Source organism: Mauremys reevesii, linkage group 6 (assembly GCF_016161935.1).
Source record: "Mauremys reevesii isolate NIE-2019 linkage group 6, ASM1616193v1, whole genome shotgun sequence".
NCBI classification, from domain to species: domain Eukaryota; kingdom Metazoa; phylum Chordata; order Testudines; family Geoemydidae; genus Mauremys; species Mauremys reevesii.
This window is the reverse complement of record NC_052628.1, coordinates 12,375,987-12,391,953: the sequence shown is the minus strand read 5'-3', so window position 1 is coordinate 12,391,953 and position 15,967 is coordinate 12,375,987. Positions and strand designations below refer to the sequence as shown.

The window sequence follows — 15,967 nt, the reverse complement described above, 5'->3', positions numbered from 1 at the left end:
CAGCACAACAGAACAGCAGTAGGATTACAAAAAAAAAAGTGGAAAATCCTTTCACTTGCCCGTGCCATTAAAGGAGTTTTTGTTTGTTTGTTTGGCCACTCATTGCTCTCGTTATCCCCATTACATTTCGATGGCGCCCATGGGAAAAACAGACCCAGCTCCACATGACGGGCATGTGCACGTTTCAGAACGGTGTGAGATGGAGGTGGGCGTGTTTTAGTCACAATGACAAGCTAAGCAGCACCTTTAAGGGACCAAAAAAAAAAAAAAAATCATATCGAAACAAATTATGGGAAAAACTGGCTCACTGCCGGGATAATTTCTCAATTATTTTCTCAGTGATATTCTTATGCAGCTGAACCGCTAATCATTGACATGGCAGCTATGGCTCAAGGTTAACATTTCACAGTGCGTGCGGCCACCCTCCTGAGCTGCCTATTTGCTTGTTATGGACCAAGTCCGTTTAAAAGTGCCCCTGCTGTGGCTGCAGAGCTATTCACTGGTCTTGCTGCTGCTATGGTGCCCCCTACTGGAATATGCCCTGCACTCAGCTGTCCTTGCCGGTAACCTTCAGCTGGAAAAGGAAGGGTGTGGAGGGGATATACTGTTTGAATTGACACCACTGAATGGCAGAAAGGATTGGGATGAAGGTTTGTTTATCTGCAGTTTTATTAGTGGACCAGCATTTCAAGGGTGGAAACATCACTCCTAGCAGAGCCCTCAGGGTTGTGATAGCTTGTGGTGCTAGGTCTGTCACACAGTGTGTGCTGTCTCCATGCATGCAAAATGTTTAGTGGTGGCAGTGTTCGGGTTCATTAAGCCCCTTTTTCTAACTTCAGTTACGTTCTGGGGGTAAGATGGGCTTTTATTTAGAAATTAACTGCCTGGTCTACACAAGTCCCCTGCAGGATTTTAGGATTTAAAAAAAATTAAACTCAGCTGTCACACAGAAGAACAACCGTTGTACAGAATTATCTTTACGTGTATTATAGGTGACTGCTCTAATTCACAAGAAACCTACTTATAGGTACGTGTGTCCCCTCCTTAGCAGAATGCCTATATGACACATTTCAACCCAAGAGAATCTGCATTGATTACACTGAGTTACTCCTAAGGAGAAAAGGTTTCAAATGGAACTCTGCCAGACCATTATTTTCTAATGCAGCTAGCAAGTCTGACCAGGTTATATAGTGGTTATATAGTGGTTAAAGAATCAACCAGGTTATATAGCGGTTAAAGAATCAACATTTGCCAGCCGCTACCATAGTTTTCCGCCTACATACACCAGGAGACATCTAGTGAAATGATAGGCAATTTTTTTTTAAGTGGCTTCTGCTACACTACAAGAAGTATGTGGAAAAATTGGAAAGAGTCCAGCGGAGGGCAACAAAAATGATTAGGGGGCTGGAGCACATGACTTATGAGGAGAGGCTGAGGGAACTGGGATTGTTTAGTCTGCAGAAGAGAAGAATGAGGGGGGATTTGATAGCTGCTTTCAACTACCTGAAAGGGGGTTCCAAAGAGGATGGATCTAGACTGTTCTCAGTGGTGGCAGATGACAGAACAAGGAACAATGGTCTCAAGTTGCAGTGGGGGAGGTTTAGGTTGGATATTAGTTAAAACTTTTTTACTAGGAGGATGGTAAAGCACTGGAATGGGTTACCTAGGGAGGTGGTGGAATCTCCTTCCTTAGAGGTTTTTACGGTCAGGCTTGTCGAAGCCCTGGCTGGGATGATTTAGTTGGGGATTGGTCCTGCTTTGAGAACGAAGTTGGACTAGATAACCTCCTGAGGTCCCTTCCAACCCTGATATTCTATGATTCTCTGAGTGCACCAATTATATCAGACATCTAGGATCACATTTTCTAGAGAAAGGGATTTCTCTTCTATGCCTGAAAAAGTTGTGATCACGTGGTTGCACCTTCAACTGAATTGTGGGTACAAGGCCGAGCACTAGCACCCCTGGTTACTTGATCGTGTATGCAAAGGAAGATGGAAATTTTGCAGGTGTCCGCGACCTTTTCAAAAGTTATATGCTAGGGTTTAACCTAATCAGACAAAGGCTGAAACACTGGTTTAATACACCCCAGTGTCTAGAGATGCAGCGACGTATGCTACAATAGCATTATCTAATGTAGCGGCTCTAATAGAAACCTGATCAGCTGCAACACCTAGGCCTAATGTGGGAAATTAAGGATGGATTTTTTTTTAGGACATTTAATTCATGCAGCCAAATACAGCTGGACACACAGAATGGGTAACTGTGCACACAATTTGCAGTCTTCCATGCTCAATCCCATCTGCTATCAACCTGTTTTCAGTATACAACTGGTCAATTTGTCCCAAATCCTACTTCTATTGATGCCACTGACAAAACGCCCACTGACTTCAGTGGGACCATGACTTCAGGGTCTTCGTGAATGTAAATGAGAAAAAAGCATTGTCAAGATGCCCGCTGAAATTACTCTGCCATATTAAGTTACAACTTTTTGATGAGGAACAGTAAAAAAATGGAGGGTGGGAATTTTAATACTGATTTATTTTTAAATGATTAAAGAAACAATTTCCAGGCATCTTCAATGCCAAGCCCTAGAGGCAATTTATAACTGTTTCTAACCAGTGGTGATGCTGTCACTGAACCAGCTAATGCTTGGAAACATCAGACAATAAAATTACGGGGGAGGGGGAGTACTCCCAGACCTAATTCGTTGCTGGATTCATGGGAGTTCGTTCTACACAGTGGTCCTGCCACACACGGGAAGGGGCCACACAGGCCACTTTTGGTGGTGCCCAGTCTGTTCAGTGTGCACATGCACCTTCCTCTAGGGGGCGCCAAAGCAACAGCAACTTCCCTGAATTGGCCGGCAGCCACAGCAGAGCAATGGAGTGATCTCCCCAAAAAGTGCCCTTCGTTAATCAGCACTCAAATTCCACCTAAAACTTGGACTCGGCTTCTCCATAATTGAAATGCTGAGAGGTCAGCCCCTCTCGCTGTGCAATTCTAGGGCCCAGGCGTGCTCTACTCCCTGTCTTCAATGAACTTCCGCACATGGGATGAGCCACAAGGCTGGACTCCACACGTACACAGTTTGATCATCTCAGAGGACAGCCCCTATTGTTTGCCTCATCCCCGTTGAAATGCTTAGCTGGCCAGATATGTAGCGTGATGAACAAACTACTGCCTTACGCACACACATGCCTACCAGACAACAGATGCAGCAAGAAGGAGAAAGCCCACGAAAGTTTAGTTTAAAGGGAACCATGCAAGGCCAGCCTGAGCTCTGAGACAGTGGTCACCAGGAAAAAAAAATAGATCCATGTGCCTGGTTCCCCGCTCACCTATTTGTTGGTCTTGTCTATTTAGAGTGTAAGACATTTGGGGCAGGGTCTATCACTCACTATGTATGTGTACAGTGCCTGAAGCCCCAGTTCAATACTATCCCGAACAGCCCCGCACCGTGGCACCCAAAACTTGGCAGCTACAGCTCAGTCCTGCTGCCTCTCTCATGCAAGCAAGTTTCATTGACTTCACTAAGGTATTTATGGGAATAAAGGCTAGGACTGTGGTCAGATTTCCTCTTCTAAGTACAGGAGGGAACTCTGGTATCTCAATCACCACTGTGTAGTTGCTATTGGCAATCACTGGCTTTTTAATAGTGACCACTGCATACTGAGGAGGAATATGGCCTGTAGAGACTCTCTTTCTAAAGGGGACAACCAGCACTGACCTGATCTGCTTTCAAATCCTAGATCTAGATTATGTTATGATGGTCCAGATGCTGCCAGCCCTCCGAGCAAGGAACTCCCATTGAAGACACTCCATGGGGCTTGCGGGAGCCACCCCGATTATTTGGCTCTGAGGAGTGCTATTTTCCTTCAGTGCATACGGGCGTGAGTGAAAGGATCACCATAGTTTGATTATGAGTGCAAATAATATTTATATATATATGTGCTAAACACAGTCACTATATTGCAGTTTTCCACTATGTCACAGCATACAGAATCAAAGGTTTGCATTTTTATGGAATGTATCCAAGGTAACAGCACCACAGTAATACAGTTTGTAATCACACACCCTGATTTTTTTTTTTTGACATGATAAGCTTTACCCCCCCACACCCCATGTTTAATTTTTTTTAAGTACCAATGCATGCAAAGCATTCCATTCCCAGAAACAATGCAAAAATGAGGTAATAGGAGTAATAAAAAAAATTAGTATTAATTTCTAAATAAATAAATTATAATTAAAAATGCAAAAACAACTATAAAAATAATTAAATAAGAACCCACAATATCTACAAGTTAGTCATAAATTATGATTGTTAAATATAAGGCATTTAAACTCACAAAACCCTGTAAACTATGTTTTGTTTCTAGAGATTTGTTTTGTTTTGTTTTGAAAAAAATCACTCTATTAGCTCATTCTACTCATACAAGCTATTTAAAGACAAGGGAACCTGACACACCAAATGCAAATTTCAGACGTTACAAGCGCTCGCGTGCCACTGTATCACTCACTCACACAGACCATGGAAGTTTGGTGCTTTCTTCACTGGTTTAAAAACTGTGCTTGTTCATTAGGCAAATAATAATACTTTCGCATAGACGTAAAACACAGGGGTCGGAAGAGCTCACTTCCTTCCCACTGAATAGTTCATTCCAAGCAAGACCCCAGTCTCGAAAGGTTCTGAGCACCACCTGCAAGGTGCTGAGTAGCTGTAATTCCCATTCACTTCATTAGAGGATCCTCAGCCCCTCCCAGGATAAGCTTGGCACTGGCAGGACCAGGCTATAACGCATGATGGGTTACAGTGCATCTAAAGAGCAACGTCTTGTTTTGCTCGGTTATATTATTTTTTAATGATGTATGAATCTGCTGCTGCTGGAGTGAGGCCCAGGCTATTTATTGCCCAAGGCACTTGGCCCTTCGAGTCTAAGGGCTAAGACCATCATGTTCAACAAGATAAAGTAGAAACGACCACACGTGTCTAATGTCATCTTGAGGCAAAATTAAACAGTGCTAGAATTTTTCAGAGCGGAGTTTTGCAGGAGCGGTTACCTGCCCCGGTTATCTCGTCCCCCTCCCGACACTGTTCTCATCACCCGCACATACAGGACGAGAACAGCAGTTATAAATAAATATTTATAGATTGCATCTTCTTCACCTGCCATTGTAAGTTATTATCTTCCCCCTCCCCACGCCACTACCTGTGTCTAGCAAGACAAATCTGCTGAAGAGATGGCGACCCTGGGCAAAATTACTGAAGTGAATTGGAGAGCTTCTCCTGTGCCAGTGCTGATGCAGTCGCTCGTCCTGGCCCTATCGTTAACTTTATTCGCCAGACTGGAAAAAATAGATCATGGGCGTCTGGGAGGTCAGCATTTTCCAATTACAGCTCGCAGGAATTCTATGATCTCTCCAAGGGTAATTTATGTTCATCTCCACTTACAAAACATTACTTAGCTCCTACGAAACAGGCACTCATGGGAACGAGAAATCATCCTCCATATAAGTATCTTAAATATATGTTTCTGATTAAAAATCCTCTAGATACTTCTTTGCTCCCCTAGTACATGAAAAATGTATTAAAAGCCTAGAGAATCTTGGCTGTTGATTCCAATCCTCCCGAGAGCTGTCAGATAAAGAAGACTGAGTAAAGAGTCAACATGCACTTAATTCAATGTCTCTCGTGGCAAATAATCTGAAATATTTATTTCAAATGGAATGTGGCTCAGAAAGCTCCATTATTTTTGGCACTTCGTTGATTACTGCTAATCTTTATTTTGCTCCTAATTATAATGGAGCCTGCCAAATTAGCGTCCATTTTATTTCAGAGCTCACACAGTTTATATATATTATATAGGTGTGTTTTTATAGATGTACACACATACACATTTATAGTTTAAAATTCAGAGCAAGTAGTAAATTATCCCAGACATCTAAATTCCCATCCTGTACTGAAATTTTCACATTTTCAGCAATTTCTTATGTACAACATGACTGAACTATCCTGCTATTCTCCCCTGCATCTTGTCATCAGAACAACAATCTGAGATTTTCCACAGCAAGGTATGAAGAAAAAAGTGGATTTCTTAAAAACCTGCAGAATTCCACCTGAGCTGTAATCTCCTCTCTCATTCTTACTTTCTAAGCTACAAAAGCTGCTATTTCATGTAAATCGCAAAAGGAAAGAGCAGCAGAAAGAAATTTAGTGCAGGATGCAACTTGAGTCAATCCCTTTTCTCCTTTGCCTCCGGGAGCCTGAAAAGGAGGTTAGATGGCAGCACAGCTCCAGAGCATTTAATTAGATCACTTGAAATTTCTTAGTCTGCTAGCCAAAGAAGACCACGAGATTAGGAATTTAATTGTAAGAAGGGCATGTTAGTTGTGTTCAATTTTTCCCCTTCTGGGTACCTGCTTTAGCAGAAAATATGGTTTGTGCTTTTGTTTCTGAGAGAAGGAAGAATGCATTTCTCATCACATTGCAAGCATATTTCCGGGCCAATTAGTCCTCCAAAAAACTCTTGCAGGATCTAACGACTATGACCAGCTTAATAGGTTCTCTTTCTCCAGCAGGCAGACAATGGATCTTTCACCACAAGTGTGGTGTCAGGTTAGCATCTGATACAACTTCCGCTGGGGAATTCTGGGCCTGGTCTGGAGAAATGCGGAACCACCTGCAGCTCCCATTGACATCAATGGGCCGCACAGATTGCAGGAGCCATTGCAATTGCACTGGAAGATGAGACAGTGGTAGGAAAAATTACAATAATAGAAACCGAGTGGCCCTCCTTGGATGCTGCGCCCCAAAGTACATCGTTAAGCTATGAAAGCAAGAGAAGCAGAGTCAGTCCCAGGATCCTGCCTTATATAAAGTGTCCAGCACCAGCAGATAAGCAAGAACAAAACTTCTCTCTATCATTTTGTTCATTTCATTCCGATTTTTTTTTTAGGCTTCTCTAAATTAGCAACACACTGTAAACATAATCAAAGAAATAAACGCAGACGAGGCAAAGAGCACGATCCTTCTAACTGTAAACAGGAATTTGCTATTTCACCTCTTTTTTTTTTTTCCTAAAGGTGGGAAGATTTAACTTTTTTTTCTTTTTTTCCTCTGCCACATTTCAGTCAGGCACCAAAATAAGGAATCTATGAAAAAAATATTTGGTGCAAATTAGGTTAACAGCGACATGTCCACCACAAGATGACTAGGGCACCAAACACAACATTTCTTAAGCTAACATGCTCCAGTTGCTGTCCACAGAAATAGCTAAAGACCCCCTAACGTGTCTACTTATTCGAGAGGTATATATACAATCCTTGTGAAATCCAGGATTGACAGGCCAGACTAACCACACACTAGTTCCTTCATGTTCGATACTAAATCTTCTGTAGCACAGGGCCTTCTAGCTCTGGGAATACCAGCTCCCATGCATTGGACCAATATGGCTGTTAGGATCCTCTCCTACCACTAGATATTGTACCACCAATTCCTCCTTTTCGCTAATGTGCTTGCAGACTTTTCCTCTAAATCAAATGGCTCAGAAGGCAAAATTTTGCTGCAAGGGCTTATGGCCATATGACCTGGTAAGGAAAATGGTGCACCGCATTGGTTCTTTCAGCTGTCAGAGCCAAGTTGTGTTTCAATGTCCACTCTGCAGATCGGGCACTTCTTGCTGGTTGCTAGCCACTGATCCACACACACTTGGTGAAATAGATGCATACAAGGTAAACGCCTGCAAAAGAGAATCACATGCCTGTTACAGTTGGGGCAGTGATGTGCGTGAGGTGGGTGGAAAAGGGACAAACACAACCACATATAGGATACAGCGAGGGAGAAAACCAAGCATCCTGCATTTAGTATGTTTATAGATTCATGGATTTCAAGGCCTGGTGGGGCCGTTATGACCATCTAGCCTGACCTCCTGCATAATGCAAGACAAAGACGCTTACCCAGTAATTGCTGCATCAAGCCCACATCTTCTGTTTAAACTATGGCAACTCTTTTAGAGAGCTATCCCTGCTTGATTTAAAGAGGGATGGGAAAACCCGCCACATCTCTGGGCAAGTTGTTCCAATGGTTAACAACCCTCACTGGTAACATTTCTGGCCTTTCTATTTGTTGCAGTTCAGTATCGTTTAAGTGTGGCCATGCTGAGCGGCCTGGATGGTGCTTGCACACACAGCCCTCGCAAAAACAGTCACCGGTTTCACCCAGCACCTTATTTCCAAGATTTTCAAAGTGTCCCACACACCCCCATTCATTTTATAGATAAGGAAATTGGGGTGGAAAAAAAAAAGAAGGGCCAGTGCCTTTAACCCTTGTGCGCGTGCCCTTGCATGACCCTGGTGTATGGAGGATGGCAGGGATTGTTCCCTCCATGGGACCCCTGAAGGTGCACAGTGCCCCAGAAGAAGTACATAGTGGGGGCAGGGAGAAGGTAGCCATGGCTCTCCAGGGCTCATCTGCAGAAGCAGGCTCCCCCTTTCTTGAGTCACAATCCCTTCCTCCTCCATTCGGTGCAGCCCCGTCCCGCTCCCCAGCAAAGGGCTCTGCCTAAATGCTGCCCGTGATTGGACCAAATTTTCAGCAGGATAGATCGGCACAGCCCTAACTCAGCTGGTGCAAGCCAGGAGTAACTCCGCTGATGTTAGGGTTCCGGCACCACGTACGTAACATTGTTGGGAGAACAGAAGCAGGCCCTGAATCTTCAGTCTCGTCACTTTATGTCTGTGGCATTGGCTCCTACCCCCACTTAATTCAATGCTGCAATAAAGTTTTGCTAGGACACAAGACAGGACCTCAGCGATAAGCACAGCCAAAGTACAGTAACTCCTCACTTAACGTTGTAGTTATGTTCCTGAAAAATGCGACTTTAAGCGAAACGATGCTAAGCGAATCCAATTTCCCCATAAGAATTAATGTAAATGAGGGGTTAGGTTCCAGGGAAATTTTTTTCACCAGACAAAAGACATGTATATATATACACAGTATGTGTTTATATATATATACATATACACACACACACATATACACACACACACACACGCAGTATAAGTTTTAAACAAACAGTTTAATACTGGTACACAGCGATGATGTTGTGAAGCTTGGTTGAGGTGGAGGAGTCACAGGATGGGATATTTCCCAGGGAATGCCTCACTGCTAAATGATGAACTAGCATTTGACTGAGCCTGGTTGTTAATGTAGCCTCACTCTACAAGGCAGCAGGCATGGAGGGAGGGGAGACAGCATGGCAGACAGAGACAGAGACACACATCTTGACTTCCCCTCTGCCCCTGTACAACAAGCAGGAGTCTCTGGGAGCAGCTCCAAGGCAGAGGGCAGGAGCAGCACATGGCAGTGGGGGAGGGACAGCTCAATGGCGGCAATTGCTAGCCTGCTGGGCAGCTGCAGCACAGGGAACTTAGAGGAACAGGGAGCTGATAGGGGGGCAGCTCGTCCCCCCTGGTTCCAAGCCCCCACCAGCTAGCTGCAATGAGCTGCTCTTCCTGCAAGCAGTGGACAAAGCAGGCAGCTGCCAAATTACATTAGAAGGGAGCATTGTGCAACTTTAAACGAGCATGTTCCCTAATTGATCAGCAACATAACAACAAAACAACGTTAACCGGGACGAATTTAAGTGAGGAGTTACTGTATCTTATTGCAGGTTGGTTACTTTAGGGTACAACGGAAGGTCACAGCCATTCCATGCTGTCTGCAGCATCGTTGTGTTGCCATTCTGGCTCACGGCAGCGGGAACTTTCTGCCAAGAAACCCAAAATTTCCTAAGTGGCCATGACCCAGCTTCCAATTTTGGAGGCTCATTTAAGGCTCTGAAAACTCTGGTTGCCGTCCCCCTCTAGCCTCCCAAACACACTTGCACTGAGCAGCTGGATTAAAGAGGAACCTGAAGCAAAACCCCAGATCCAAGCATCCCTGAACTTGAAATCTAGGTCTTCCTGTAGCCACTCCCGTCATAATGGGTTGAGTCCAAAATCCAGATGCAAAGACCCCAAAACTATAGAGACTTGCATACAGATCGGAGCTGTGAGACTTGCCACTGACTTAGCTATCTAACAGCCTGGCTCTTGCTGCCACACAAATACTGACTGGCACTAAAATCTGCAGTGCTGTGAGCCTAAAAACACAGGGGCCCAGAAACAGGTGACCAAAAGCAGAAGTCACTGTTGAGAACTTTGCCCTAGTGCTGCAGCGTAGCTCTCTTTAGCTCCAGTTTATAAAATAGACTTTGAGAGAACCCTAAAGATGTTTAGCTTCCTACAGACACCTGCAAAGGGAGCTCACCAGAACAAGAGCATTGACAGCCGGTCTTAAAAACATACTCACGCAGCGGTGAACGATTTCCAATAAAATCAAATCCAAACCAAGCAGGAAATGAATGGAAGTAAGCGGGGGGAATCTGACAGCCAGAAAATCTCTGTGGGAAAGATCATACCTCACGTCTTCTCCGTCTTCAAGCATAGACAGACAGATTGTGCATTTCTCATCGGTGTCCGACTCCTCCCCATCCTCCTTCTCAGCTTTTTCTTCCTGTGGTCTTCTCTGTGACAAGGTTAAAGACATAATGTAATTGCACAAGGAGAGACTATGACTCGCTACTGTTCTCCAAAGCCTCTGCAGCTGGAGGAATCTGAACAGAAAGCGCTTCATTGCCAACTGAAAGGACCCACCAGGTCAGGGAAGCCTGCCCAGACAAAAATCCACAGTGGGATGGATGCCAGTTCCTACTCATGCTCCAACTGTCAAATTGTACCAGGAGAGGAAAGGCAGACAGAATAATGTCAGCATCCCAAAGGAGCCAGGCAGTCACTTTCTCATGACTTCTATGATTAAAGTCACAGTCATTAATGTCACAATTAATGTCATGATTCATTCTTAGGTACTGAAACCTCCACAGTCTCTTGAACATTTCCAGTGAACAATAACAATCCCAGTTCAACTCTCGGATATTCCAGCACAATTCCCACTGATGCTGCACCTGTATATCCCAGGAGATATCTGCAAACATATACCTGCCAGTTATAGTTGTTTCCTGTAGACTTTAGAAGCATGACCCTTTGTACACAACCCAGCATTCACTGCAGTAGCTTCCATGCCACTAAAAATACCCTGGTACCCAGGGCCTCCGCCAGCAATTCCAGGGCCCAGGGCAGAACAATCATTGGGTCCCCCCCACCACACAAGCTGCGTGGACACAGTCCGCCTGACATTTGGCTGGTGCTATGCCTGCGCTGGCTGGGCACGCTCTTCTGGTATGGCCAGGGCTTCCACGTGCCCGCCCGGTGGGTTGCCAACTGTCTAACTGCGCAAACCCAAAGACCCTTGGCCCCACCCCTGCCCTGCTCCTTCTCCGAGGCCACGCCCCTGCTCACTCTATCCCCAATCCCTCTGTCGCTTGCCTTCCCCTCCCTCCCTCACTTTCACCAGGCCGGGGCAGTGGGTTGGGGTGTGGGGGAGGGTGAAGGGTAGGGCTCTGAGAAGGAGTTTGGGTACAGGACGGGGAGTGGGCTCTCGGAGGGAGCTTGAATGCAGGAGGGGGTGCAGGGTGCGAGCTCTGGGAGGGAGTTAGGGTGTGTGGTGCAGGCTCTAAGCTGGGGTAGGGGGTTGGGGTGCAGAAAGGGGTCAAGGGGTCGGTGCTTACCTCAGGCAGCTCCCGAACGTGACTGGTACACCCGTCTGGCCGCAGTTCCTAGGTGGGGGGTGCAGGGGGTCTCTGCCCACCCCCGCCTGCAGGCACTGCCCCCCACAGCTCCCATTGGCCGCAGTTCCCAGCTAATGGGAGCTGCGGAGTCGGCACTCGGGGTAGCAGCAGCGTGCAGAGACACCCTGCCCCCCCTCCAGGGGCCATAGGGCCATTCTGGCCACTTCCAGGAGTGGTGCTGTGCGAGGGCAGGCAGGAAGCCTGCCTTAGCTCTGCTGCACTGCCGCCGGTGACAGGGGCCCCCCAGGCCCTTTTAAATTGCCCGGGCCCTGGGGCAATTGCCCTCTTTGCCCCCGTCAGCAGGTTTGCTGGTACCACAATCACTCTGGAATGGCAACGGTTATTTGTCTTGTGCTAATGTCAACAGGCCCTAGCCCCATTGTGCTTGGCACTGTACAAATAGAAAAAGTGTCTTTAATGGACCTCATAAATGAAAGTAGAATTCGGCCCATGAGCTTTTCCCCATTGTTTTCTACTCACATTCCCTTTCCTGCGAGAGAATGATCTAAACCCAGCCCAGCAAGTAAAACAGAGTCAAAGTCTCAGGCCCCACTTTCCTTCCTCCTCCCTTGTAGATCAAAAATAAAGTGAGCTCCTGGAGTTTTGATCACAAAATCTGGAGATGTCACAGTTACTGAAGGGAGAGGGCAGATTCTCTCATCGTTGCGTGAGTCTTCCTGGTGGGGGACTTGGACTCAAAAGGGACATTTGCCTGTGTGTGTGAAATCTGCAGGTGCTATCGCTTGTGTGCATAAATGACAAGAGTTCACACACACACACACACACACACACACGTGTGAGCACTGAGACTGCTGAGTGGGAGAAGGTTGAGGCACAACCAGCTGAGCTACCCTGGCCCTTTAGCCTACGATCCCCACAACACATTATAAGCAAACAGGAGATGAACCATAGGGATTCTGGATTTCAAATTCCTCCCATCTGCATTTGAGGCTTTGGTTTGGGCCTCAATCTAACCTGAATTTGGCACGTGCGCACACACACACACCTCAAGTTTCTTCCCATTTCCTCTCCATGAGGAATCCTGGGACAAGACATGTTTCTTTAGCAGCTAAACATTCCCTTAGGAAGTGAAAGTCAGACCTGCTGGGAGAGTTGCCTATAGACTCAACCCTGGCAGATTTCTCACCTTTTTGTACTTGTGTGGGAAAGTGAACCTCTCGATGGTGTTCTGCACAGCTCCCCGGTTCACGCTGCCTAATCTGTCTTCCAGCTGCAGCAGCTCCTTAAGCAGAAAATATCCACAAGGCACATGACAATCTCCCAAGACTATCCCTGCAGATTCATTCTGCTTTGTGATGAACATAGAATGTAAGGTTCTTTTCTTACCATTTATTCAGAGAAAATATAATCTCAGGTTAATAATACTATGTTTCACTTTCATGAAGTCTTTTATCATAAGAACATAACAACGGCCATACTGGGTCAGACCAAAGGCCCACCTAGCCCAGTATCTTTCGACAGTGGCCAGTGCCCCAGAAGGAATTAACAGAACAAGGAATCATCAAGTGATCTGTCCCATCACCCATTCCCAGCTTCTGGAAAACAGAGGCTAGGAACAGCATCCCTGCCCATCCTGGCTAATAGCCACTGATGGACCTATCCTCCATTAATTTATCTAGTGCTGTTTTGAACCCTGTTATAGTCTTGGCCTTCACAACCTCCTCTTGCAAAGAGTTCCGCAGGTTGACTGTGCGTTGTGTGAAAAAATACTTCCTTTTGTTTGTTTAAACCCGCTGCCTATTAATTTCATTTGGTGACCCCTGGTTCTTGTGTTATGAGAAGGAGTAAATAACACTTCCTTATTTACTTTCTCCACACCAGGCATGATTTTATAAACCTCTATCATACCCCCCACCCCCCCGAGTCACCTCTTTTCCAAGATGAAAAGTCCCAATTTCATTAATCTCTCCTCATACGGAAGCTGTTCCATCCCCTTTTCTGAACCTTTTCCAATTCCAATATATCTTTTTTGAGATGGGACGACCACATCTGCACGCAGGATTTATATAGAGGTAATATGATCTTTTCTATCCCTTTCCTAATGATTCCCAACATTCTGTTAGCTTTTTGAGTGCTGCTGCACATTGAGTGGATGTTTTCAGAGAACTATCTACAGTGACTCCAACGTCTCTTTCTTGAGTGGTAACAGCTAATTTAGGCCCCATCATTTTACATGTATAGTTGGGATTATGTTCTCCAATGTGCGTCAACATTGAATTTCATCTGCCATTTTATTGCCCAGTCAGCCAATTTGGTGAGATCCCTTCGTGAGAACTCTTCGCAGTCTGCTTTGGATTTAACTATCTTGAGTAGTTTTGTATCATCTGCAAATTTTGCCACCTCACTGTTTACCCATTTTTCCAGGTCATTTATGAATACGTTGAATAGGACTGGTCCAAGTACAGACTCCTGGGGGACACCACTATTTACCTCTCTCCATTCTGAAAACCAACCATTTATTCCTACCCTTTGTTTCCTATCTTTTAACCAGGCACCAATCCATGAGAGGACCTTATCCCATGACAATTAACAGACATGGGCCCAAGCCACAGAATCCAGACCTGGGTTTCTGACACTTAGACGTTCAGGGTGTTTGAATCAGCAGTTTTCAGTCAGGCCGTTCTCTACAAATTAGTGATTTAGAAAACATTAGTTAATTCTCCATTCACACCTGTGAAGTAGGTGGAGTCTTATCTCCAGATAGGAAAAAATGAAACTGAGAAATTAAGTGACATGTTTATGGCCACACATTGAGCCAGAGCCAAAAGTAGGACCCAGGAGTCCTGGTACACAGGACACCTTACTGTAATTGCTAGACTTCATTACCACCCAGATTGATATTAAAATGATATGGTTTAAAATAATCTGGACACAAGTATTTTGCCAGTTAAGTGCTACTGTCTCCGCATGTTTCACAGAGAAGGTACAAACTGGGCCAAAGTTTCAAAACTGCCTGCCTGGATGTACACCTGTAAAATCTGTGCTCCCAACTGTTCTGTGCCCCACACCTGGATTGGGGTGTGAACCACTAAGGCTACGTCTTCACTACCCGCCATATCGGCGGGTAGCAATCGATTTCTCGGGGATCGATATATCACGTCTCATCTAGACGCGATATATCGATCCCCGAATGAGCTCCTGTCGACTCCGGAACTCCACCAACCCGAACGGCGGTAGCGGAGTCGACATGGGGAGCCGCGGACGTCAATCCCGCACCGTGAGGACGGTAGGTAATTCGATATAAGATACTTCGACTTCAGCTACGTTATTCACGTAGCTGAAGTTGCGTATCTTAGATCGATTTCCCCCCGTAGTATAGACCAGCCCTAAGAGTCTGATCCAAAGCCCCCTGGATGGGAATCTTTCCATTGACTTCAATGAGCTTTGAATAAGACCCTAACTACATCATCATAATAAACAGAGATACACCTATCTCCTAGAACTGGAAGGGACCCTGAAGGGTCATTGAGTCCAGCCCCCTGCCTTCACTAGCAGGACCAGGTACTGCTTTTGCCCCAGATCCCCTCAAGTGGCCCCATCAAGGATTGAACTCACAATGCTGGGTTTGGTAGGCCAATGCTCAACCCACTGAGCTCTCCCTCCCTTATCTAGTTAGCATTCCTGGACCTAGTTCATATATTCCAGTTTGGAACGGCTGTTCTCTAGCTAACAGTTTTAAAAATGTATGACAGGACATATGCAGGTTCCAAGGGAAGCAAAAAGGGTGAAACAATCATGTAAACCAGAAGGTACCTACTTCATAACTTTCCCTTACGGCAGACGTGTGCCTGTTTGGATTCAGTCCCTGAAGAGCAAGTAACTGAAGCTGAGGATAAGGGTAGTTTCTGATTTCATGGACAACCTGGGTGGGAGGGGGGAAGACAATTACCTGTATTAGCACATAAAACCCTGACTTCAAATCAAATCTTTTTAAAGTGCAAAACTTCAGAGCAGACTGACAACTAGTTTGAGGCCCAAAATGAAGATTTCTTTTAAAACAAAGAAAACACAGAGTTTTTATTAATTAAATCTACTCTCAGGAAAAATACAATTGTGATTTTTTTAAATTTTGTGTACAGTATTGCCAACCCTAGGCATTCAAAAATCATGAGATCAGCTTAAAAAGAATTAGCAATAAATTTCGGGTTCTGTTTATTTGTCCTCTGGTTTTTAGCCATTTACATAGCATTCGAGTCACACTGTCAAGCTTTTCTTTGAAACCA

At 45.2% G+C, this 15,967-nt stretch overlaps 1 protein-coding gene across 4 annotated transcripts in view; it reads right to left on the bottom strand.

The window, feature by feature from the left end:
- Positions 1-15,967, bottom strand: part of RNF165 (ring finger protein 165) — a 136,573-nt gene that overhangs the window by 45,708 nt on the left and 74,898 nt on the right. Inside the window, exons 5-9 of one of the 4 annotated variants that reach the window (XM_039545021.1) lie at positions 15,502-15,606; positions 12,871-12,966; positions 10,458-10,564; positions 7,585-7,736; positions 4,276-7,149 (exon numbers count right to left, since the gene is read on the bottom strand). In XM_039545021.1, coding sequence (XP_039400955.1) covers positions 7,619-7,736; positions 10,458-10,564; positions 12,871-12,966; positions 15,502-15,606 — 426 coding nt within the window. In that variant the 3' untranslated portion in view covers positions 4,276-7,149; positions 7,585-7,618. Of the gene's footprint in view, positions 1-4,190; positions 7,150-7,584; positions 7,737-10,457; positions 10,565-12,870; positions 12,967-15,501; positions 15,607-15,967 lie in introns of those variants that run through there. The other 3 variants (XM_039545022.1, XM_039545023.1, XM_039545024.1) reach the window with 3 other exon arrangements.